Source organism: Camelus ferus, chromosome 15, assembly GCF_009834535.1.
Source record: "Camelus ferus isolate YT-003-E chromosome 15, BCGSAC_Cfer_1.0, whole genome shotgun sequence".
NCBI classification, from domain to species: Eukaryota; Metazoa; Chordata; class Mammalia; order Artiodactyla; family Camelidae; genus Camelus; species Camelus ferus.
In genome coordinates, this window is record NC_045710.1 from 20057194 (window position 1) to 20080781 (window position 23588).

General features: G+C 38.9%; 2 protein-coding genes across 5 annotated transcripts in view; both read left to right on the plus strand.

Annotated features, from left to right (window-relative positions):
- WDR43 (WD repeat domain 43) overlaps positions 1-10892 on the plus strand; it is a 42107-nt gene extending 31215 nt beyond the window's left edge. Inside the window, exons 12-18 of the mRNA XM_032497280.1 lie at positions 2249-2335; positions 2982-3013; positions 4063-4126; positions 6048-6161; positions 6786-6855; positions 9136-9185; positions 9288-10892. Of these exons, the coding sequence (XP_032353171.1) occupies positions 2249-2335; positions 2982-3013; positions 4063-4126; positions 6048-6161; positions 6786-6855; positions 9136-9185; positions 9288-9479 (609 nt within the window). The 3' untranslated portion in view covers positions 9480-10892. The remainder of the gene's footprint in view (positions 1-2248; positions 2336-2981; positions 3014-4062; positions 4127-6047; positions 6162-6785; positions 6856-9135; positions 9186-9287) is intronic.
- Positions 10893-18937: 8045 nt separating this feature from the next.
- Positions 18938-23588, plus strand: part of TOGARAM2 (TOG array regulator of axonemal microtubules 2) — a 67194-nt gene continuing 62543 nt past the window's right edge. For all 4 annotated transcript variants that reach the window (XM_032497284.1, XM_032497282.1, XM_032497283.1 and 1 more), the window contains exons 1-5: positions 18938-19300; positions 19478-19578; positions 20443-20513; positions 20834-20948; positions 21811-22221. The gene's annotated coding sequence lies outside the window, so the exon portion shown is untranslated. The remainder of the gene's footprint in view (positions 19301-19477; positions 19579-20442; positions 20514-20833; positions 20949-21810; positions 22222-23588) is intronic.

The following is a 23588-nucleotide window of genomic DNA, read 5'->3' on the forward strand; positions in this document are numbered from 1 at the left end:
GGGGAGGATGTGGAACAACTGGAACTCTCATATTTTGCCAATGGGAATTAAAATCGTACATCTACTTTGGAAAATAATTTGACAGTGTCTTAAAAGTTGAGGAAACACCTATCATAAGACCCTGCCATTCTACTCTTAGATGTTTACCAAGAGAATCAAAAACAAGTGTTCATACAAAGACTTGTACATAAATGGTCATAGCAACCTTATTTGTGATGGCCCCAAACTGGAAAGAACCCTCAACATGTGAAGGGATAAACACGTTGTTATCTAGCAATGTAAGGAATGTATATCACTGCATATGAATCTCAAACTTGTGCTGTGAGAAGGAAGCTAGACAAAAAAAGAATATACAGTACGATTTCACTTACATAAAAATGCTAGAAGATATAATAGTTCAGTGGTTGCCTAAGGCGGAGTATGTGGAAGGAAAGGATAGAATGTAAAAGGTCCAAGGAGGCTTGAGGGTGACAGAATGTTTATGGTAGTGTTTGTTTTGTGGGTAAATGTTTGTATCAAACTGATCAAATGTGCACTTTAAATGTGCACTCTTTATTATGCTTCAGTTATAATGCAGTAAAGTTGTAAAAGAAGAATCTCACCTTCAGTATCATCTTGCTGCTTGTAGCTGTAGTTCATAGGGTTGTTTCTCAAATACATTCTCTGCAGAAATTAATAATGCTAACTCCTCTATTATCCTTTTGCTTGGTTTAGGATAATTTATTCTTATTTGCTTATTTTTCATTTGAAAATTGTTATAGCCTCTGTCTTTAGTGGGCGTAAGAATTATCTGAGCACTTATTAAAAATTTTTCTGCCCTGCAACTTGGGATAACTTCTAAAGAGCTAAGCCATACATACCCTTATTTGCCTGTGACATTTCTGGTTTGCGTCTCTTGGTGTAACTAGTAATAGTGGCTCCTTTCATTCTCAGAATTGTCCACTTTGGACAACAAATTATATGATCACTTTACATTCAGAGCACTAGAAGATTTCACAAACCATGTCTTTTTCAGACCTGCAGTCTTACATTATGTTTCTTAACCAAGCTTTCAGTATAAATAATGTGCAGCAGTAAGTTCAAAATAGTACTCCTTGACCTAGAGTGTTCCTACTCTACTTGGCCATTTAAGACAGTGAAGCCTGGTGGCTTGGTGAGCGTCCTGTGAAAATGGAGGACCTTAACAAAAGCATTTGTTGTATCAAAAAGTATTTGTAGGTTATTTCAGACAGCAGTGTTCCCCATTGCACATCATTGGAACTTTGTGATAACTGATTTATAGTAAAGAGATGAATTGAGGGATGTTTAGTATCATCAGACACCTTCTGAATTATTGTTAAAGTTCTCATCAACATATTTTGCTTTGAATCTTGTATTCTGATTATTTGAAAATGAATATATTAGGCTAATTGGGACTCCTAAATTAGGACAGTCTATCCCTCAGTCCCCCAGTGATCATGTATAAAAAAATTTATTTCTTTTGCATAATAAATTATGTAACTATGTCAGTGATAGTTTTTAAATAGTACTTGATGGTTTTAGAAGGACTTGGTATGAAGATATTTTTACAAGCAAGTAAAATCCATAAAGAATTCTGAAAGGGTATGTTAGGACCATTACAAGTAGGTTACAAGTGAACTTTCTGTTTGGCCCTTCAGTACCTCTACTGTTTGTAACCTGAATGTGACCTTTAGAGCAACAATAGCCACTGGAACATAACATGCATCAACTATTATGGAAGTTCCTCTAGTAGTAAACCCTTTTGAAAGATAAATATTTAAAAGTATTAAAGAGAAAGGGGAATCTGGATTTTGAAACCTGAAAAGACTCTCCTTTCCCAACCTTTTCCTATAGATGAAGCATGTGGGTGGAGTTGAAAGGCCTGCCAGGATTTGGAATATTTTGCTCTGTCTCCCTTTCTATACCCTGGGCTAGAGACTAGGTTTCACCCTTACAGTGTTTTGACTCATGCATTCATTATACGATCTTTTGATTGGCTTAGAATTTTATTCTTAAAAAATGACACTTAATTTTAAAAGGTTTATTGCCTTCTTTTTGAAGAATGTACTTACCTGGTAGCCATAAGACATAATGTAACATTCTTCATTTAGTCCCTCAGAACTTTATTTGCTAAAATTTAGTTGGTACTTTATTGCTTGGTTTTTAAGGTAATTTTTAATGACAATTTTCCCTATAGTGTTCTTAGTTCCTGAGTATGCTTATTTTCATTTCTTTTATTTTCTCACAGAAAGTACTTCAGACTAAGAATTTAAACCTAATAAAGAGAACTGTATTAAGGATGCCCCTGCATGCTGTTATTCCATTATTGCAAGAGGTAACTGAGTATGCTTTTTTTTAAGGTCCTAATGCTATGAATCAAAGAGACAATCCAGTGTTAAGAGAAAGGGATTTGCAGTATGTAAGCAAGCAGGGTAGTTAGAGTGGATGATAGGTGATTGCTAGATCTACTCAAACAAAATTTGCCTAACCTAGATTTTTTTTTCCTATGTATTTTAAAAATTGAGATATAATTTACATACCATGAAATTTACCCTTTGTGTACCCTTTAAAACTGTACACTTTAAAAATGTACAGTTCAGTGCTTTATAGTATATTACAGATTGTGCAACTGCCACACCAAGAAGAAATCGAGTACCCATTACCCGTTAGTCACTCCCCATTTTTCCTTACCCCCAGTTTCTTGCAATCACTAGTCTATTTTCTGTCTTTGTGTCTATTCTGGACATTCATTCATACAAATCCTAGCCTAGATTTTTATCAGGCAATTACTTTTATTGTGGGAATGTACTCCCAGATTATGTTAAATTGGCCGAACGTTTAGGAATTAGGAAATCTAGTAATAATGATTTCCTAATTCAGTCATTTTTTTCCTTTGTTGTTATGGATGTATGTATTGTGGGAATTGATGGAGATTGGCTGCCTCTGAAGTGCTGTGCTAATAATGTTTTTTTCCCCCTCAGCTTACAAAGAGATTACAAGGTCATCCTAATAGGTAAGATGTTTAGATGACTTAAATTACTTTGATTTTATAAATATTTTAAATGTGGTTATGTAAAAACAGCAGTGTCTGACAGCATGATGTTATATAGTAGGTAGCCCAAATTCTAACTAATAAAACTCTTTTTAAAGGTGTAGATACTGCTCTCCACGCTTGTTTTTAATTGAATGGTTATTATTTCTAAGTGTTTTTTCTTTCTTTTAGAGAACTCTGTAGACTTCTGAGCTTTATTATCAGGTCATTTAATGGGTTAGTCTTATTAATGATTTAGTCCTAATCATGATGTGTAAAATGGCTATTTGTAGATCTTGATTCAACCTCCAGTAGTTGCTAAGACACTAAGGAAATATTTTATATGACTAAATTTTGTGGGTCTTTTTTGTTAACTTTATGATTAAATATTTAAATAGGGTATATATCTCAAAGATCTAAGCTTGTACTGCAGTATTATCAATGTCTATAATATAGTTTTGTTTTGTTTTGTTTTGTTTTGTTTTTTTCTAAGTTTTTTCCCCCCTGATATGCTCCATTAGCCTTTGGAGCTCACAATGGAAAGCTTAAAGAATTCACTAATTATGCCTGGCATACACATTTTTGGTCTATACTTCTTTTTTAATGTTGGTGTGGAAACCTTTTGCTATTTGGACCTGACAGTGAGTAGTTGGTGGGCTCAAATATCATAAGCATAAAAAATGCAAAGCTCAGTTTACTGCCTTGATTATAGCCAGTTACGAAGTAAAGCATGGGTTTTGTATCTGGAGTTGAATTATTTTAGAGGAAGGAATTTTTGTCCTATTTTTTAGTCCATCCTACCCCCCCCCCCCAAGAGATTTGTATATTACACAGACCTCAGCTAGACCCAGTGAAAGAATGAGAGGACTGACATGGTCACAGTTGTTTATTTATTAGAGTCATTTTCTGGTCTTTTCTTTGCCTATGTGGATTTTTCTAACTTCAACTCCATTCAAATTTTTAATTTTAACTCCATTTAATTTTGAATTTGAATATTAGTTTATTTGTATTTTTTTCTTTTTTTTTTTCAGTGCTGTTTTAATGGTTCAGTGGCTAAAATGTGTGTTAACGGTCCACGCATCCTACTTATCCACAGTGAGTCTTTTCAGCTGTAGTTGCTGAATAGTTTGGCTTTGATAAGGATTGATAAACTGATGGCTTAACAAAAGAATTTTCTCTCCACCTGTCCTTCAACCATCAGCTGCTGCTGTTGAAGATTTTGTTTTTCCCAGGTGTAATTTCATGTTGTCATCATTGCCGCCTTTTATAAACTGGTCTGTTTTGGGCCCATATTTTAAAAGTAATATGTATTTGATAGAGAAACTTGAAAAATACAGAAAGGAGAAAAGTTGCATATTAGCCTTTAGATGCTTTTCTATATACATAACCTGTTTAGCAAACTTTTCTTTACATTGTGTGTGTATCTGTCATCTTCTAAAAACTTAGTAGCTTTTAAAAGTTTGTATCTGTGCTAACATGTCTGTCTTACCTTGTCTCAGGAGGATAAACAGTAGCGTGTGATAAAAATGAAATAATAAGTATTTAATACTTGACATTTTGCTGGGACTACTGTCAGCTCTTGATTATCTATGCAGATGGAACATAAAATCTTAAAGAATACCAGAAAAAAAGTTTTATATGTCACAATATGGGTTGGAGAATTACCACATCATTAATTCCGCTGTAGTTTAAGCTAGAAATAAAATTCACAGTTTATTTTTTTTCTTTTATTTGATTATCTAGCACCTTACAGTAGATTTTCTTCAAAGATTTTAGTGGATAGTTGAAAATTTTTTTATTTACTTTTAAAATTACTAGCTCTGCTTTTCTTAACACAGTTTCACCCAGTTCTTGCCTGGGCACTATCCCTTGTTCTGTGTCAGGCTCTTGTTTCTTCAGTAGTTTGAAACAGGGAAAACTATTAATGGGTGATTTAATAGTTCGGCAGTTCATTCTTTGCATGTCTGTGGAGATCTCTGTCAGAAGGTTAGACTGGCGGAAGAGACAAGAAGCACTAAGAATGGATATTGGGTTTCTCAGCTTACAGAAATCTTGGGAGATGAATTGGGGGTTTGGGCTGAGAGGCATGGTGATGGGCACAGACACACCACCACCAGCGTCAGATCCTGGAACTCTGACTGGTAACAGGACGACACTCACTTTGTGGCCCCATTGACTAGGACTTGTAGTGAAATCCCTTCTAGAATCAACCCCTGAGGTACAACTGTTGGAGCAGTAGCTGTGTGACATTCTAGGTCAGGGCAGAACAGACCGTGGAGGTACAGCAGAGGGTGGACAGTTTTTGCTCCTCAGAAAACAAGTGCTTTTCCTCCCCCTTTCCTTCGTTTCTTCCTTCCTTATCAGAAATCTTTAAGTACCTTCTCTAAGTCAAGGACTGTGCTAGGCATGGGGGCTTTAGTCATGTACAGGAGACTCTCATTTGTACTGTTCCTGCTTTAATTTCTGAAGTGTGGCTCAGGGTTTCTTAACAGGAAGTATGTTTGAAGTATGATGAGGTCAGCTTTGATTGCTGTCATTCTGTCTCTGGAAGCTGTGAAAAGCTTCCTCTGGCTTGCTGGGACCTAATGGTAGAGGTAGATAATGCAGTATCATCATAGTACGTTTCCGAGTGAAGCCCCCTTTAGTCCAGAGGTATGTGATTGTGGTACCTTCTATTTAGTGTCTCCTTTATATTGACTGTCTCTGAAGTAATATGATCAACACAAAGACATCCTACCCTATGGTTTGTCCGTCCTGACTTGCATTTCCTCCTTCTGACCATGTATCATTTTTTTTTTAATGTATAATTTTTTTGCTGTTAGGACATTGAAGACCTGAAAATTTGAGCTGTTGCTGGGCTATGTGACAGGCAGCCACTGGCGGAAGTGGCTGGAAGTGGAGGCAGATGCTTGTGGTGCAGGGCTGGATACTCAGGCAGTCTCATCATGATTTGTATATTTGTTATCTGTAATTTGTACTAGTATCAGAGTAATTTTTTTTTATGGTTGTTCCCTAGTTGCCTGACCTGGTACCCCAGCTGGGGACACTATACCAGTTAATGGAAAGCAGAGTAAAAACTTTTCAGAAACTCTCCCACCTTCATGGAAAGCTCATCCTTCTAATTACACAGGTGAGTAAATCATAATGTTTTGTGCTAAATTTTGAATGTGATCGGAATGGAGAGAGGAATGGCATTGTTTACCTGAATGTTGAAAGCTCCCTGTTTCAGTAAAAAATTGGCAAATCAGGATCCAGTCTGTAACTGGGAAATGTTATTTATTTGACAGTAAGTAGACTTGGTTGTACCTGTTTCAGCTTTTCTCACATGTTCTCACCATCATATTTCCATTGTTAATAGTTAGGATGGTTGTGGAACTATGAGCAAGTCACAGGGTATTTCTGCAGTTTTTTGTCACAGAAAGAATTTTGATTACCTAAAAAGTTTTTTTTCAACTTTTACAGAATAATTCTTTCTTTCTTCTGTTTGACAAATTTGCCTTTTGCCCTGTATTTGATCTACATTGTATTGAAGTCATCCATTATAGTGGATGAGGGCGAGTTTACTGTTGCGGAAGGACTAGGGGAGGGTATAGCTCAAGCGGTAGAGCACATGCTTAGCATACATGTGCTCTAAGAGTAAACAAATATATCTAATTACCTCCCCCTGCCAATAAAAAAAAGATATTCCAAGCAAATTATTAAAAAAAATAAATAAATACACTCTACTTCATGAGAGCACCTGGTTGTCTTTCAGGTTACAGCGTCAGAAAAAGCAAAGGGAACGATTTGTCCTGCACAGAAGGCAAAGTTGGTGTATGAAGAAGGTAAGGCTTGGGGGATAGGCTAAACATTTAGTTTTTGACATTGACTCAGTTCTGTGACTGTAAAAACATGACTCAGTTCTGTGACTTTTTGAAAACATCGCTGTAAGGTCTTGCTTTGACATACCTTCTCTGATGAAATGGGCAAGCCTGTAGCAAAACTGGCAAAGATATGATCAAATAAAAGAGAAGGCACATGTATAATACAGTAACAAAAAAGGACATAAGCTATGGAAGAGATTTAAATAGAACATTATGAACAAACTTTGTCAATACATTAAACTCTTAGATGATGTAGGTAATTTCTTGGGACACATCAGTGACCAAAGTTAACTTAAAAAGAAATAGAAACCCCGAACAAGCTAATCGCTCTAAATTGATTTAATCAAAAACTTTCTCCACAGGGTGCCAGACAGAGGTTTTGTAAGTGACTTTTATCAATCTTTTGAGGAACATGTAATTTTTGTCATATACAAATAATTTAGGCATTTTGTGAGTCAAGACCAGACAAGGATAGTCAAGAACATTTTAGGCCATCCTCAAATATCCTAGGTAACAGATTGATTATGGAAAGTGCTTAAGTAAAATAATATGTCATTACCAAGTAGAATTTATTTAAAGATTGTGATATGATTTGGCATCAAGAACTCTTAATGTAGTTATCACATTAATAGATCGCTATGAACACTATGTATTATTTTAATAGATAAAGAAAAATAAAAAAATACAGTCTTCATGTATCTCATTATTTGATAATCTGAGCAGTCCAGGAATTTAAGGGAATTTCCTTAAACCTGTATCAAACATGAAGTTTAGAAGCATTCCTATAAAATCAGGAATAAGACATCTATTGCTTTGGGATATTCTGCCTTGTACTGTATGAAAGAAATGAATTCTAGAACATTAGGCACTGCTTATAATTATTCCTCTCCACATAGAAAATACACCATAATCTACAGTCACACCATTGTTGATATGTGGATAAGCAAGTTTACTGGATACCAAGATCTAGCAAAAGGGATTCAGTAGCATTATTGTGTCCCATTAATGTATTATATGTTCACAATGTCCCAGTCAGAAAATGTATTAGGAGTAAAGATCTCATTCATGCAGCAACCAAAACTATGAAGTACCTAGAAATACCTCTAAAAAATGAAACAAAACTTTTATAAAGAAAACATAAAACATAACTGAAGAACAAAAAAGCATACCTGAATTAATTAATTATACTTTCTGTGAAGTTTTTTTCCTGGTTTTATTGAGTTATAATTGACATATAACGTATTCGTTTTAGGGGTACAATATAATGATTCTGTGTGTGTATATTGTGAAATGATTGTCACATTGTTTAGTTAACATTCATCACCACATAGTTATAAATTTCTTTTCTTGTGATGAAAACTTAAAAGAATTACTCTCTCAGCAACTCTCAAGTATACAATACAGTATTGCTGACTATGGTCACCATGGTGTATATTACATCCCCAGGACTTCTCTTAAAATTAAAAGTTTGTTTCTTTTGACCTTCATCCATTTCCTCCACTCCTGTCTGCCTCTTCCAGCTACTATCAGTCTGTTCTCTGTATCTGTGAGTCAGGTTTTTATAGATTCTACATATAAGTGAAATAGTGTAGTATTTATCTTTTTCTATCTGACTTGTTTCACATAGCACAGGGCCCTCAAGTTCCATCCATGTTGCAAATGGCAAGATTTCCTGTTATTTCATGGCAGCATAATAATCCATTTTATTTGTGTGTGCATGACATTTTCTTTATTCACTGATCTGTTAATGGGCACTTGGGTTATTTCTGTATCTTGGCTGTGGTAGATAATGCTGCACTGAACACGGTGTTTCCGGTGCATCTGAGATCCTGATTTCATTTCCTTTGATACATGCTCAGAAGTGGAATTGGTGAATCATATGGTAGTTCCATTTTTCATCTCTTAAGGAGCCTCCATACTGTTTTCCATAGTGGCTGAACCAGTTTACATTCCTGTCAGCAGTGCACAGGGATTCTTTTTCTCCACATCCTGGGCTTAGTTTTTTTCAGATGGGATTTTGTTAGGGTTTTGGTACTTTGTCTTGTTCAATAAGATATTGATGGGATAATATAATAATGTGTTTTAATGCAGATAAAATACTAACTTAATGTTCCTTCTTAGATGGATGATAGCTGAATGTATTTCTAAAAGTAAATTCAGGAGTCTGATTCTGTTTAGCTTTCAGAGCTATGCTCTTGCTTTGATCACAAAATTAAAGCTGGAATCCCCCCCCTTTTACAGAATCTTCTGAAGAGGAGTCTGATGATGAAATAGCAGATAAGGATTCTGATGTGAGTAATTTGTTTCCTGGTACATGAATCTACCTTAGTATCCTTGTACTTTGTAAGACCTGGGCCTTCATGAGTGCTTTCCTTGCTTAATATTTCTACCAGGATAATTGGGATGAAGATGAGGAAGAGAAAGAAAGTGAAAAAGGTGAGGATGTTGATGAAGAGAATGAAGAGGAAGATGAGGATACTGAAGAAAAAGATGAAGAAAATGGTGAGGATGGAGATGTGGCAAGTGAAAAGGAATTAAATGGAGACTCTGATTTAGATCCCGAAAATGAAAGTGAAGAAGAATGAAGACAGAAGAAAAAGCCAATTGAACTATTTAAACTGGCTCACCTTACCCACTGCTGCCGAGTTCTCCTGGATAGGGTTGTCTCTGTGACAGGTGCCAAGGACCGCTGCGCATTTCCAAATTCCTAATGGTGGCTCCCATGCCACCTCGCTGTCCTGAGCACCCCAGACCTAACTGTGTAAATAAGAGAGTTTCATTCAAATGTTAATAAACTTTACACAGTAAATAGACACATTTTCTGCAATGTACTGACATGAGTGTCCAATATATGGTATATTTTTATAATATCCTAGTATGATTGGTTATGGCCAAGAATTGATGTAAGTGAAGGTAAAGACATTTCCCTTGTTAGGGGTTCAAGAACTGGACTTTGTGAAGGAGTCAGCTCTTATCTCAGGTTGGTATCTTTCATCACATCCTGATGTGAAGCAGCATGAGTGAAAAAATTTTTAATTTGGTACATTTTCATAAAATATGAAGGGATGACTAAAAACTGGAGTAAAAATGATTGTGATGAAAAAATAAAATCACTGGTATCCCTGGCTTCTCTGACTGTGGTAATCTGATTTGAGTCAGATTGAATATTTGGAGTGCTTCCCCAAAACAACCACTTATTTTTTAAGCTGTCATGTGAAATATTTTTTTAAAACACAAACAATGATGGTAATTAAAAAAACTAAAGAATTAGCCATATTAAGGATTTTTCTTGACTGCAAAGTTGCCTGTAAAGAATCATCAGTGTATAGACTTAGAAGTGCTCATTACCTGCAACTTTTTAAAAGATTCAGTTATAGCTGCTTTTGAAGAGGTTTTCATTTTTATTTAAATTACTAATGGATCAAAGAACAATTGTTTATTTTTTTTCTCTTTGGTTTTAGATATTAATGATAACCCTATTGGAATTTTTTTCCAAAGAAAATATTTTTATAATTCAGTAATTTAATGTGTTCTTTCCTTTTCATTACCTACTCTTGGCAGTGTTTAGGGTATGTTTACCTTTAAAATAAATCCAACTCAAGATTTTTTATGTGTGTATAAGTAAGTATTTTGGTGTGCTACAAAAGCCTTTTCCAATTATCAGTGGTTTTTTTTTTTTTAAGAATAAGTCAGTATTTGTTTAGTGCTCTCTAGGGAACATGCAGATGGAAGCTCAGCTCTAAGAAAGGGCTGGGGAGACAGGTTTATTTTTCCCACCTGTGAATATGTAAAACAAAAAACATTATCTCTGAGGGATTTTTAACATCAGTAGCAGACAGATTTCCACACTCATCTAAGAGCTGGAGCCATATAAGCATCTTGGGAAAGTTAGGCCAGCTACTGGTGTAATGTACAGTTATATTTGTCTATAAATGGGGCTGTTTATGGCAATTTAATACCATTCTCTTTGTAAAGTGAATAAATACTCGTCTTTACCCCGTGCTTGTCTTGTGGTATATGTAGAGGAACACAGCCACACATTTGGGCTTGTGGTGTGAAGGTTTTAAAAAAGTAATCTTACTTGACTAGCATTAATTGGTAAATGCTTTCAGGGCTTGTTGGATAATCTAGAATTTATAACAGTGAAGGAACTGAGAACTTTGTTAGAGCCTAGTGGTGGTTTCTTGATGCAGTCCCACCTGGCTGGGCCATGCTGCCACAGCCCAGGGCTGCAGGGACAGTCATCAAGGTGCATGGGCTCATGCCTCAGACCCCGGTCTGGGGTCTGAGATTTCCCCTGCACCCGACTCTACCTCTTTAGTGTAGTAATTGCTTACTAGTTATTTTTTAGACAAATCCAGAGTTAAATTAAAATTAGGCTTGTTAAAAAGAATATTTTCTAGTTTCAGGATATTCCACTCCTAATCCAGACAACAAAGTTTTGGGTGTATGTTGTTGTCTTTTTTGAGATTAATTTTTCTTCCCAGCTATTTTACTTTGAAAAATTAACCCTCTTTCCATGATCAAATCAAGGATCACATATTATATTTGGTTGTCATTGCTTTATTAATCCAGAATATTTCCTTCCCCCGTGTGTGTTCCATGATTTTGATATTTAAATAGGTCCACATAGTATGAATTAACCTGTATTGCAGACTGTTCTACAGTACAGGTTTGTTTCCTTATGATTAGATCTCTGATTTAAATGTTTTTGACAAGAGTACTGAATAGGTGGTGGTATTTGAGGTTAATTTGTAAAAATGAATTCTTTGGGGTAAGTGTATTAGTATGTTTTGATGTAAGTAGATGTCAAGGCTTTAGGTTTGGGACTTGTAGCCTTAGTGCAGAGGGATGTTTGAGGGTCAGAAATGGGATCCAAGTAGTGAGATCATTGGGTATGTTGATGCTGTCTGTTAAAGGTTATTATAATTTTTGTGGAAGTTAATTCTCAACATTGTACATTCATTTAGCAAATATGTATTGATTGCCTACTCTCTTCCAGGGACTATTTAGTTGCTTGGTACATCACTGAATGACAGTGAATAACTGAATAATAAGGAGCTGACATTCTACTAGAGAGAAGTAGGCAGTAATCAATGTATAATGAGTAAGTAAATTCTGTGTAGTATGTTAAAAGATCGTGACTGTTATTGGGGGAGACAATAAAGCGATTGGGAGTTGGGATGGGAGAATGCAGTTGCAGAATTAAATGTATGATCAGGGCAGGGTTTGTTGAGAAGATGAGATTTGAACAAAGACTAGGAGGAGGTGAGGAAGTTAGCCAAGAGGGTATCTGTGGAAGAATGTTCTAGGCAGAGGAAAGGGCATGAACAAAGGCCAGCACAAGTCCGATATGTTGAAACCTGGAGAGGAAACCAGTGTGACTGGAATGGAGGGAGAAAGAGAGAGTGAGTGTATGTGAGAGGTGATAGAGACTTAGACCAGGGTGGTAGTAATGGAGTTGGTGAGAACTGGTTGGTTTCTGGGATTATTTTGGATTTAGAGCTAATGGGATTTCTATGAGGTGTGAGAAAAAGGGAGGAAGAAGTCAAGTATGACTTGGCTAGAGCACCAGGATGATGCTGTGGGTGGAGCAGCTTTGAGACGGGAGTCAGGAATTGCACTTGGGACCTGTTAGGTTATAGATATCCATTAGGAATGCACATCCATCCCCAGTTGATTTGGGGGGCAAGTTTGGGGTGGAGGTAGAGCCCTGTAAATGTTATTAAGCCACAGGACTGGGTGAGCTTCTCAAGGGAGTAAATTGTGCATAGGAGGATCACCCAGGTCTGGCTCCAGCATCAGAGTCAGAGATGAGAAATGCCAGGGGTCACAGCGGGTTGAGGTGAGGCAGGAGGAATTGGCGTTTACTTACTGTTCCATTCTCTTTGAATTCATGACATCCCTCAGCTGTGGTTTCTTTCTGCTGTAATTGATAATACTTGTGGATCCTCCCAGGCCATGGTGGTTTTTATGATGCCCTTTATATGACTGACCCTTCCTTTGAAGGCAACTCGGGCATAAAATTTGTTTTGCTTTTAATCTAGTATCACCTTTGTGGCACCTCAGCACTGTGCCTCGTGCTGACTCATCCTGTGTCTGAATTGTACACTGGATCACAAAACCAGCTGAGTGCAAGGCCACAGCCGTGTAAGTGGACTAGCAGGCATCGTCCACACCGGAGCACCGTGTGGAGGAGAGCACAGGATGGGTGGCGCTCTCCTGTTCGGTGCTGGCTGCACGGTCTGAGAAAACGACGTTGACACTCATCAGCACTGTCATGGGTGTTCATGTATTGGTGTGGGTAGCTTTTTAATATGAAAATAGTTCTGAGAGAAAGGTGGTTATAAATTGCACTTTAGGGGGTGAGGGATGTCAAAAGAAAAAACCCAAAAGTTGAAAATCACCTTAAGAAATTGCTGGGCCTATTCTTCCTAGGTAATAATGGCTTAAAAGGTGAGGAAATACCATACTTTTTGGATGCTAAAGGTTTTTTGTTTTTTTTTTTAAGTATTTCCTAATGGAAATAAATACGTAGGAAAACATTTTGTTACAGGGTTTCCTTTGACCTGGTTGTAGTTTAATTTGTTTGATTGAAAGAAGGGCAGAGGTGTGGGTGGCCTGGCAGGACAGTTGCTGAAGTCAGAGCCAACTTGGCAGCAGCCTCAGCTGGCCCTGTGTGGTCATGATGGCCCAAAACTGGGCCACAGCTTCACAGGTTCAGACACTTAATTTTGTCCTTGTCCCTAGACTAGGGTAACTTGAAGGTCAGAACATTGACCAGGCTTCCAAGAGAAATTGGTGTTTAAATGGCACATTTATTAGTAGTGAGCAAGACACTGCTCCAGTGGAGCAGTGTTCTTATTGGGGGGTGAAAAGTCTTTTTTTTTTTGGATAAGAAAGTCACACAGTAAACACCAGTTTTATAACAGGAAGATTGATTTGACCCAGAGTGTGGAATCAGAATGTGAGAGAAGTGAATGGGGATGGTCTTCATAGCTAAGTGCAGTGGACAGTGCGTAGTCTGTACAGGAGGGGTTGGAATTCTTGGCTTCCCTGCACGCTGGTTGAATCTTCTCACTTCATACTGATCCTTCTCCTTTGAACAGGACAGTCACTGTGGATGGAATGTCAGTGTTTGGGTCTTCACAGGCAACTACCTACGACTGCTGGTTAGGGTGCATTCTCATGATTCAGGAACCATGAGTCCCACCAAATATGGTTACATGTAAGGAACAAATTTCTTGTTTCAGCCAAACTTTGATTTTGTTAATCATCCTCAACCTGGCAACCCCACCACCCCTCCTTTTTCAAATTGTGGTAAAATATACTAGTTTAATCATTTTTAAGTGTGCAGTTCTGTAGCATGAAGTACATTTATGTGGTTGTTCAACTCTTCTTTATCGTGGTCTAGATGCTTAATTTTTTTTAAATTGAAGTACAGTAAATTACAATGTGTAGGTTTCTGGTGTACAACATAGTGTCCCAGTCATGCGTATACATACGTATATTCGATTTCATTTTTTTTTATTAAAGGTTATTACAAGATACTGAACTTAGTTCCCTGTGCTATAAAGAAGAAACTTTTTTTAAAATCTATTTTTATATATAGTGGCTAATATTTATAAGTCTCAAACTCCCAAATTTATCCCTTCCCACCCCCTTTCCCTGGTAACCATAAGATTGTTTACTATGTCTGCAAGTCTATTTCTATTTTGTAAGTGAATTTAGTCTTTTTTTTTTTTTTTTTTTTTTAGATTCCATATATGAGTGATATATGGTATTTTTCTTTCTTTTTGGCTTCACTTAGAATAACGATATCTAGGTCCATCCATGTTGCTGTAAATGGCATTCCTTTTATGGCTGAGTAGTATTCCATTGTATAAATATACCACAACTTCTTTATCCAGTCATCTGTCAGTGGACATTTAGGTTGCTTCCATGTCTTAGCTGTTGTATATAGTGCTGCTATTAACACTAGGGTGTAGGTATCTTTTTGAGTTAGAGTTCCCTCCAAATATACGCCCAGGAGTGGGATTGCTGGATCATATGGTAAGTCTATTTTTAGTCTTTTGAGGAATCTCTATACTGTTTTCCACAATGGCTGCACCAAACTACATTCCCACCAGCTGTTTAGGAGGGTTCCCTTTTCTCCACACCTTCTCCATCATTTATTGTTCATGGACTTTTGAATGATGGCCATTCTGACTGGTGTGAGGTGATACATCATTGTACTTTGGATTTGCCCTTCTCTGATAATTAGCGATATTGAGCATTTTTTCATGTGCCGGTTGGCCATCTGTATGTTTTCACTGGAGAATTGCTTGTTTAGGTTCTTTGTCAACTGGCAGTCTCTTAATTAGTGGTTTTTGTGGAAGGATCAGATCTAAGAAATGAAGGTGAAAACATGAATACAATCAGTCTCTTGTGGAGAGACCAAGTTTAGGGCTGGAAGCTCAAATTCTGGGTCCCCACTGCAGCATGGCAATGGTAAACCTACTTAATTTCTTTTTTGGGTCCGTGACAGGAGAGTAAGGACAATGCTGTTTGTTGCAAGGATGCTGTGAGAACCAGTGGAGCAGTGTCTGTGGGGCACTGAGCACCAAAGTGCAGCACCTGGAACAATGAATTGTTAAGTGTCTTTCAATATGGGTTGTGGGGGCACAGGTTCTAAGGGAAACTCCTTTCTGTCTCTGGCATTTTTAAGAAATTCAGACAGAGCCTTAAGGGTATGCACAGTTCTCCTTTTCCACAGGTGAAAAAGTGAACTTACTCTTTTTCCTTTTCTTTAATGTATTTTTAAAATCTATTATTTAAAAAGTAACAACATTCACTGAGTAAATTTTGGAACATACCAAAAAGCATAAAGAAGGAGAATAAAATGTTAACAGAGATAATCGTTTGTATCATTACGGTGTATCTCCTTTTACTCTTTTTATCTTTGCATAAGGGCACACACGTTTTTCTTATGAAACTGGAATCATAATACATTATTCTTTGTCATGTAATGTATTGTTAATTATCCTTTGAAATTCTTGTGGTTCTTAGCATTCTACCCATGTTAAACTTGAACTTACTCTCCTGTTATAATTTGTTATAAATAATGCTACAGTGAAATTCTTACATTTTGTATTTTTTTTGAAAGTATCCTTATGAGATATTCCTAGGAGTAGTGTTACTTAATTAAATACATGAATAGTCTCTTCAGACTTAAGAAATGTGCCCAAATCCTTTTCCAGAAAGATTGTATTGATTTTCAACCCACAAGCAGTGCTGCTATGTTTCCACTTCATCGTGAACTTCAGGTCACCTGCTTTTTTTGTAGCTACTTGTATTTTTTAAGAGTATTGTGGTTTCAGGTCCTTGTCTGTGGTTAAAGGGATTGTCTTATTTACCTGTAAAGGCTTTTTGTATATTAAAGACACTCATCTCTTGCCAAACAGATGGCACAAATATTTTTCCCCATTTGCTTTTTTTTTTAATAATACTGTTTTCCTCTATAGTTTTATTGTTTTTAAGCTTAAAATATTTCCCCTAGGATGTTACTCTTTGCATTTTCTAATTGTTTTATATCTGTCTTTTTTTTTTTTTTCCCACATTTCCCTCCCTAGTAACTGGCTGTGATGTATCAGTGCATTGTGAAATAAAGTATGTTGCAACCATCATTTTTCAAGGTAGCAAAGGTAATTATAGAAAAGATCAGTGCATTGCCCATAGTTAAGAGTAACTTTTAGAGGGGCATATATATACTGGATTGCAATGGAAAATGTTTGTGGGTAAGACAGAAGAAAGCTGCTGCTCTCATCCGTATGGAACTATTTTTGATGTATCTGTGAGATGAGGCTCTAACCTGGAGTTCCCCTGCATCAGTTTCTTCCACGCTGTTGAATACTCTTTACTATGGGCTGAATTTGTGTCTCTCCCAAATTCATATATTGAAACTCTAATCCTGAATGTGGGGCCTCTGGTGGGTAATGAGTCATGAAAGGGGAGCCCTCATGATGGGATTAGAGCCCTCAGAAGAAGAGACACAGCTTGCTTTCTCTGCCAGCCACCGTGTGAGGAAACAGAAGACTGCTGTCTGCAAACAGGAAGCAGCTTCTCACTAGGTGCCAGATCTGCCGACCCCTTGGTCTTGCTTCTCAGCCTTCAGAACTGTGAGAAATAAATGTTTCTTTATTATTGTCTAACGTTTATTGTCTAAACCGCACAGTCTGTGGTGGTTTGTTACAGCAGCCCAGATGGACTAGGACCCTCTTTTTCTCTCCCATAGACTTGTGCTTGCTTTGCCATAAGGTAGGTCTGTTTCAGTACTGTCTGTTCCATTCCATTGCTCTCTCTCATTGGGCTTTAGAATTTTTCTTTTAGGTGGTATGTTTATACCTCTTGGAAATATTTTCCTAAATTTTTTTTTTTTGCCTTTTTATTCTCCCATATTACTAAGGGAAGATTCTTTGGTTGCAAGAAAAACTTAACTAGAGGCAGCTTAAGCAAAAAAAAAAGAAGAAGAAAGTTTCAAAGAATCTGTGTACGTAGGCAGAAACAGCTAGGCCTCAGGAAGGGATTACAAGTGGGAGGGGCAGAACCATGGGTCCGCCCATGGTCCTTTATCTACTACCTCAACCTTCTCTCTGCTTTCCAGTCCCCGAGTCTATGGTTATAATCCAGCCACTTGCTGATTCTTGGGAGAGCTGACTTTCTCTGCTTCTCCAGATCCTCTCTCCGCCTTTCTCCATCTGCTCTACACTCTAAGTGATCAAGTGTTACAAACTGCATCAGCCCAGCCCCCTCGCCTGGCTTCTGGTTGGGATCAGCAGATGGGTGATACTGGCAAGAGCTGGGAGGGTGGGAGGGGAGGTCTGAGTATTTGTTCCCCTGGTGAGCCCTCTATCAGGCTGTGGTTTGGCTGGGGCTGCTGTGTTCCTCCACCTGTCTTAACCCTGCCTGGAGTCCGTAATAGTTCCACCCCACTTTGTTTTTTTGTGGCTTCCGTGTGTCAGTTTCTTTCTTTTCTTGTCTGTCCTAGAGTGCCTCACCCTCCTCTGTTGGTTTCCTGAACTCTACCCAGACCTCTGCAAATAGTCTCTCTCTGAAACACTCCTCAGATACCCTGTTTGAGTGTGTCATGTTTCCTGCTGGAAGCCTGAACCAGTCCACATCGCCCATTCCTGGGAGAGACAGTCTGGCTGCATCTTGGTTCAGGTGTCTGTCACCCTGCCAGGGACAGTGTCACACCACACTGGTGACTTCTGTGAGCCCACCCTTGAGACGAGGGCAGCCTTCCTGCCAAAAGCAGAGTTCATTTCACAATGCTGTCTACTTCATAGCTCAAGTATTTTAATAGATAAATTAAAAAAAATTTTTTAGTGGAAGTACTGGGGATTGAACTCAGGACCTCGTGCATGCTAAGCATGTGGGCCAGCACTGCACTATATCCATCCATCTCATTTAAAAAATTTTAAGTTGCAAGATATACATAATGTGAAATTTACCATTTTAACCATTTTTAAAGTCTATGGTTCAGTGGCATTAAGTACATTCACATTGTTGAGTAACCATCACCACCATCCATCTGTAGAACTTTTTCATCCTTTCAACTTGAATCTGTACCCATTAAACACTAACTCCTCTTTCCCCCTCCCCCCAGCCCCTGGCAACCACTGTTCCCCTTTCTATGAATTTGATCCTCTAGGTATCTCATTAAAAAATAATTTTAATTAGACAAGTAATATGGAAATACTTTTAAAAAAATTTATTGAAGTATAGTCAGTTTATAATATTGTATCAATTTCTGTTGTACAGCATGTTTCAGTCATACATATACATACATATATTTGTTTTTATATTCCTTTTCATTATAGGTTACTATAAGATATTGAATATAGTTCCCTGTGCTATACAGTATAAACTTGTTTAACTATTTTATATATAATAGTATCTACAAATCTCAAAGAAATGTATCTGAACTCCTAATTTATCCCTTCCTCCCCATCTTTCCCCTTTGGTACCATGTTTATTTTCTATGTCTGTGAGTCTATTTCTGTTTTGTAAATAAGTAGAAATTCATTCTTGTAAAAAAAAAAGGACAGAACTTGACATATAAGGCTATACTAACTTTGCCCACCATGTCTGATCCCCTTCCTCCCTGCTTGCAATGGTTATATGCAGAGCTAACCACTGTTATTTTTAGAGTCTGGATTTTTCCAAACCCTTCTCTATGCATTTGCACATACACAAATGTGTTCTTAGGAAGTAAGTAGTTTCTTTTCCCCCACATAAATGGTATACTGTAAGTAGCATCCTGCAACTTGAACTTGCTTTTTATTACCCAGTGTATCTTAGAGGACTTCCAGCTTGGTAATGTGGAACTGCATCAGGATCAGCTGGCGGGCTGGTGAAGGCACAGGTAGCTGGGTCCCCCCTCTGGTGTTTCTGAGTCAGTGGGGTGGGGAGGGGCAGGGAATGTGCATCTCTAACAAGTTCCCAGTTGCCCTTGACACTGCTGTTCTTTGAACGTACTCCCTTTTGAGAACCACTACAGTGATTTTAAGCTGTTAAATCGAGGTTGTCTCCAATTTCTCAGAAAAATAAAGAATGTTGTGGTGACCTTGTCCGTGCTTCTTGTTCGTATGTACCAGGGTCTTCCTGGGGTGTGTATCGAGAAGGAGAATTCTAGGTCACAAGGTATGTGTACCTTAAATTTTAGTAGATATTGTCAAATTGCCTAACAGTATGACTCACAGGTTACAGAGGAACTTTCAAATAATTTTCTCCCAAGTTAAAGAAAGAATCTGATGGGAATTTTGATAGGATTTGAGGTAAACCAACAGATTAACAAAATGGATTTCATCATGGAATATTATAACATTAAAATTTGTGTTTCTCATTTGATATGAATATAATATTATGATTTTTAAAAATTGGGAAATTCGACCTCCTTAGGTTGAGGTAGTTCTGTTGGAAGTAATGATCTAGTTGTTTCTTTAAGAATGTGCATCTCTCTCTCTCTCTCTCTCTCTCTCTCGCCTTCTGAGGTGGCCTGCACTGTCTATGGATTGTATATCTACCTTTAATACCCCCTCACCCCACTATGTAGTTCTCTCTATATAAGTCTACTTTTACTCAACTATGGCTCGCTCTCGAATTCTTTCCTATGTGAAGTCAAGGACCCTCACTTGGCAGGGAATGTCACAGGGACTCAACTGAGACCTGGGACACAGCCATCCTCTCACTCCACCACCCCCTCCTCCTCTCGCTTTCTTCCTGTACCATTTTTGGCGACCATGAAGGGACTGAAATAAAAAATGGGCCTCAAAGGGCATAATCTCGATCTGCCTTTAGGGCTATGGCTCCCCTCTCTCTGGATGGTGGAAGGGGGTTTCTCCCACGTCATGCAGATTTAGGCGGCCCCTTAGGTGGCATCTGGCGCTGCCTGCAGGATCTGACAGAGACTGATTCTTTAGCTGTGAAGGAGCCTACCAAGCCCAAGGCTTTTCTCTCCTCAATCTTTTCTCTTCTCCCCTGTTGCTCTATCTCTTTGGACTCTAGAAGATCCAAGGAGACGAAGACTCAGACATCCAAATTAAGACCGCATGGCAAGAAATTGACCACCTGATTGGGTGAGTTTCCCCTCTGGCTCCTCGAGCCCAATTCCTCCTCTCTACTCTGAACCCCTGTGTGGAATTTGTTGGCGGGCACTCTCTTCACAGGCTCATAGGCTCACTGGGCCCCTGGGTGGAAGTTGTTGGTGGGCACTCCCTGTAATGGCCCTATGGATCTCTACTCCAGGAAGCAACATGGTTGTACACCTTCCTTCTTTGCCCTGGATTTCTCTCATATCCTCCTGTGTCCTGACTTATTAGACTATATATTGATCTTTGAGCCTTCTTGCCTGCTTTGCCAGCAGTTTGAGTGTTGCCTCTTTTACTTCTGTGAACAGGTGCCCCTCCTCAGCATCACATGGACTGTATTCTAAGGGAAGAGTTTTGCCTTGCCCTGTGGCCCTCCAGCCCTACCCTTCAGCTCTATTTGTTTCTTTTTTCTTTCAGATAAAGGTAATCCAATTTAGTTGATTCAAGGCCTAAGTCTCTCTCCCTCTTTAAAGAATTTGGGCCCTGGGGCTCTGGTCACGTCCCCCCCCCCCAACCTTGCTCCTCTCCTTGCCTCATCCAAAGGAACTATCTCAGGCATGACATCCTAACTAAAATGGGGGTGACTACAAGCATACCAAAGGACTCCCCATTAGGATACATATTAGTTAATTGGGGGAAATTTAAGATAGTTAAGGAAAAAGAAATTAACTTTCTTTTGCAATACTTTATGGCCCCAATACAAACTAGGACCAAGAGTTCTGGCCAAAAAATGGATCATTAAATTATAGTACCATCTTGCAGCTGGACCTGTTTTGCAAAAGGGAAGGTAAATGAGGGGAGGTCCCATATGTCCCAATGTTCCTGACCCTATTCCAAGACCCAGGTCCAAAGAACTCCTGCCAGGTATGCCTGGCTCACGTCCCCTCAAAGTGCCTTCCCCCATGGGAGCTGATGTTTTAGATGACCCTCTTATGAGTCCAGCTCCCCATGCTCCACAGCTGGGAACTCGTACCTCCCCCAACTCTGAGCGGGGGACAGTCTTACAAACCATCTGCCCCTAATGCCCCATCTGAGCAGCTGGGGTCCCCAGACCCCCATGAATCAGCTCATGAATCTGGCACTTGGAGTATTTAACAACAGAGATAGGGTTAAAGCATTCAAGGACAACAACGAAAGACAATTCTTAGCAGCAGCCCTAACCCCTGCACCACCTCAGGGTTACCCTCCCTTCTGTTTTATATTTTATTTTTATTTTATTTTATTTATTTTTTTGAGAGGGGAGGTAAATAGGTTTACTTATCTATTTTTTTTTTATTTAACGTAGGTACTGGGGATTGAACCCATGACCTCATGCATGCTAAGCAAGCAATTTACTACTGAGCCATACGTTCCCCGTTAACCTTCCCTTTTGAAGACCCATGGTGAGGACAGGATCCAGGACACCTGGATCAGAGCCACTGCTTCACCAAGAAGGGACCTGTTTTAGTGCGGCCAGGAGGGCCACTGGAAGGATGAACGCCTCATGTATGGAAAAAGTCCACTGGGACCCTGCCCAGTATGCATACAAGAAAGCCACTGGGAGAGGGATTGCCCCCAGTCCCAAAGGGGGCTTGAGGCTCCCAGACCATGATGGCTGAGAGGACCGAAGACTGATGGGGCCTGGGATCCTTTCTGGCTCCCAGTGGACACCTTGTCATCTCTCTGGAGGAGCCTCGGGTTACCCTTGACATGGCAGGTAGGAAACTTGTCTTCTTATTAGATATGGGAGCCGCCTACTCTGTGCTGACTTCTCTCTCTCTCCCTCTCTCTCTCTCTCCCTGCTTTCAAGATGGCCTGCATTCTGTCTATGGGGTGTATAGAACGTCTCTGGGATTGGGGTGATGGCAAGTACACTGTAAGGATGGGGATAAGTTAAACAACTAATTAGAATACAAGATGGAATGAAGTGAATGTCATTTACTTCAAAGGTGAAGTGCTGGAGGCTACAATAAAGGAGAGATTGATCTACTCACAACCTGGAATTGGAACTGAGGACTTGAGTACACTGACCCAGCCTTGAGGGAGGCCTTCTAGGAAGCAAAAGTGATTACAGTTAGTGGCAAATAGATGCTTAATAGGTGCGTTCTAAAAACTTGCAACTTGAACACTTACAACTGAGGTCCTTGATTCAGCTAAGTGGCAAGTTTTTCTTACATGTCCCCAAATGGTCCTTTCTCCCTTATTAGGCTTTCTGTGTCTAGAGCACACATGTGTGTTGCTTATTGCTTTTGCTGGAATTTGCTGAGTTTGGAGGGTGCACTTAGCACCTGGGCGCTGTCATCACGTTTTCTCTCATCCTCATCGGGCTTATCCAGATTGCCTTGGTTACTACTTTCTTAGGTTAGAAGGACAACGTCAACATAAGAAGCAACCACTAGGTGCCAGCCTTGCTTTGTGCATATTTCTTCTTGTCACAGACCAGGCATCTTGAAGAAAGCTGCTCTTCCTGTGTAAACCCCCCTGATGAGTGGGGGTGTGTTTTCTGAACCCCACTGTTTCAGCTTGGCCCAGAGAAACTGAGGATTTTCCAGCTGTCTTTCTTTTCTGGGGTCTAGGTCCCAAAACAGAACCTTGATGGTCTCTAGCCCAGAAACATGCATCATGGGAGGGACCAAGAGTGAATCCCAACTTAGAGGAGATTGAGTCTCCAGGCTGTGGGCTGGCACCTCTAGGTACACAGATTTGGGCAGTGCCCATGGAACAGGCAGCTGGTCTACCTCCATCCTTCCTGGACCCACCACACCCCCAACTGGACTACAAACAGCAGCCTGAAAACGCCCAGCTGACAGAGAAGCAGCAGCAGCTCTTAGTCACTAAGAGTCACTGAGCATAGGAAGCTTGAATTGATGTATCCCTTTCTGCATTTCCTTCACAAGTGAAGTAATAACAATAAAGCCAAAAATCAGAGAAAAATCACAATACCATACACCAGCTGCATTGATTTTTCCAGTAGGTTTTGTCCGTAAAAACCATGATTTTACATTATGTCAATGACAGTGTGGGGGTAAATTTTTTTTCACTTCTTGTCCCCTCTTATGAAAATTTCAAATATACACAAGTTAA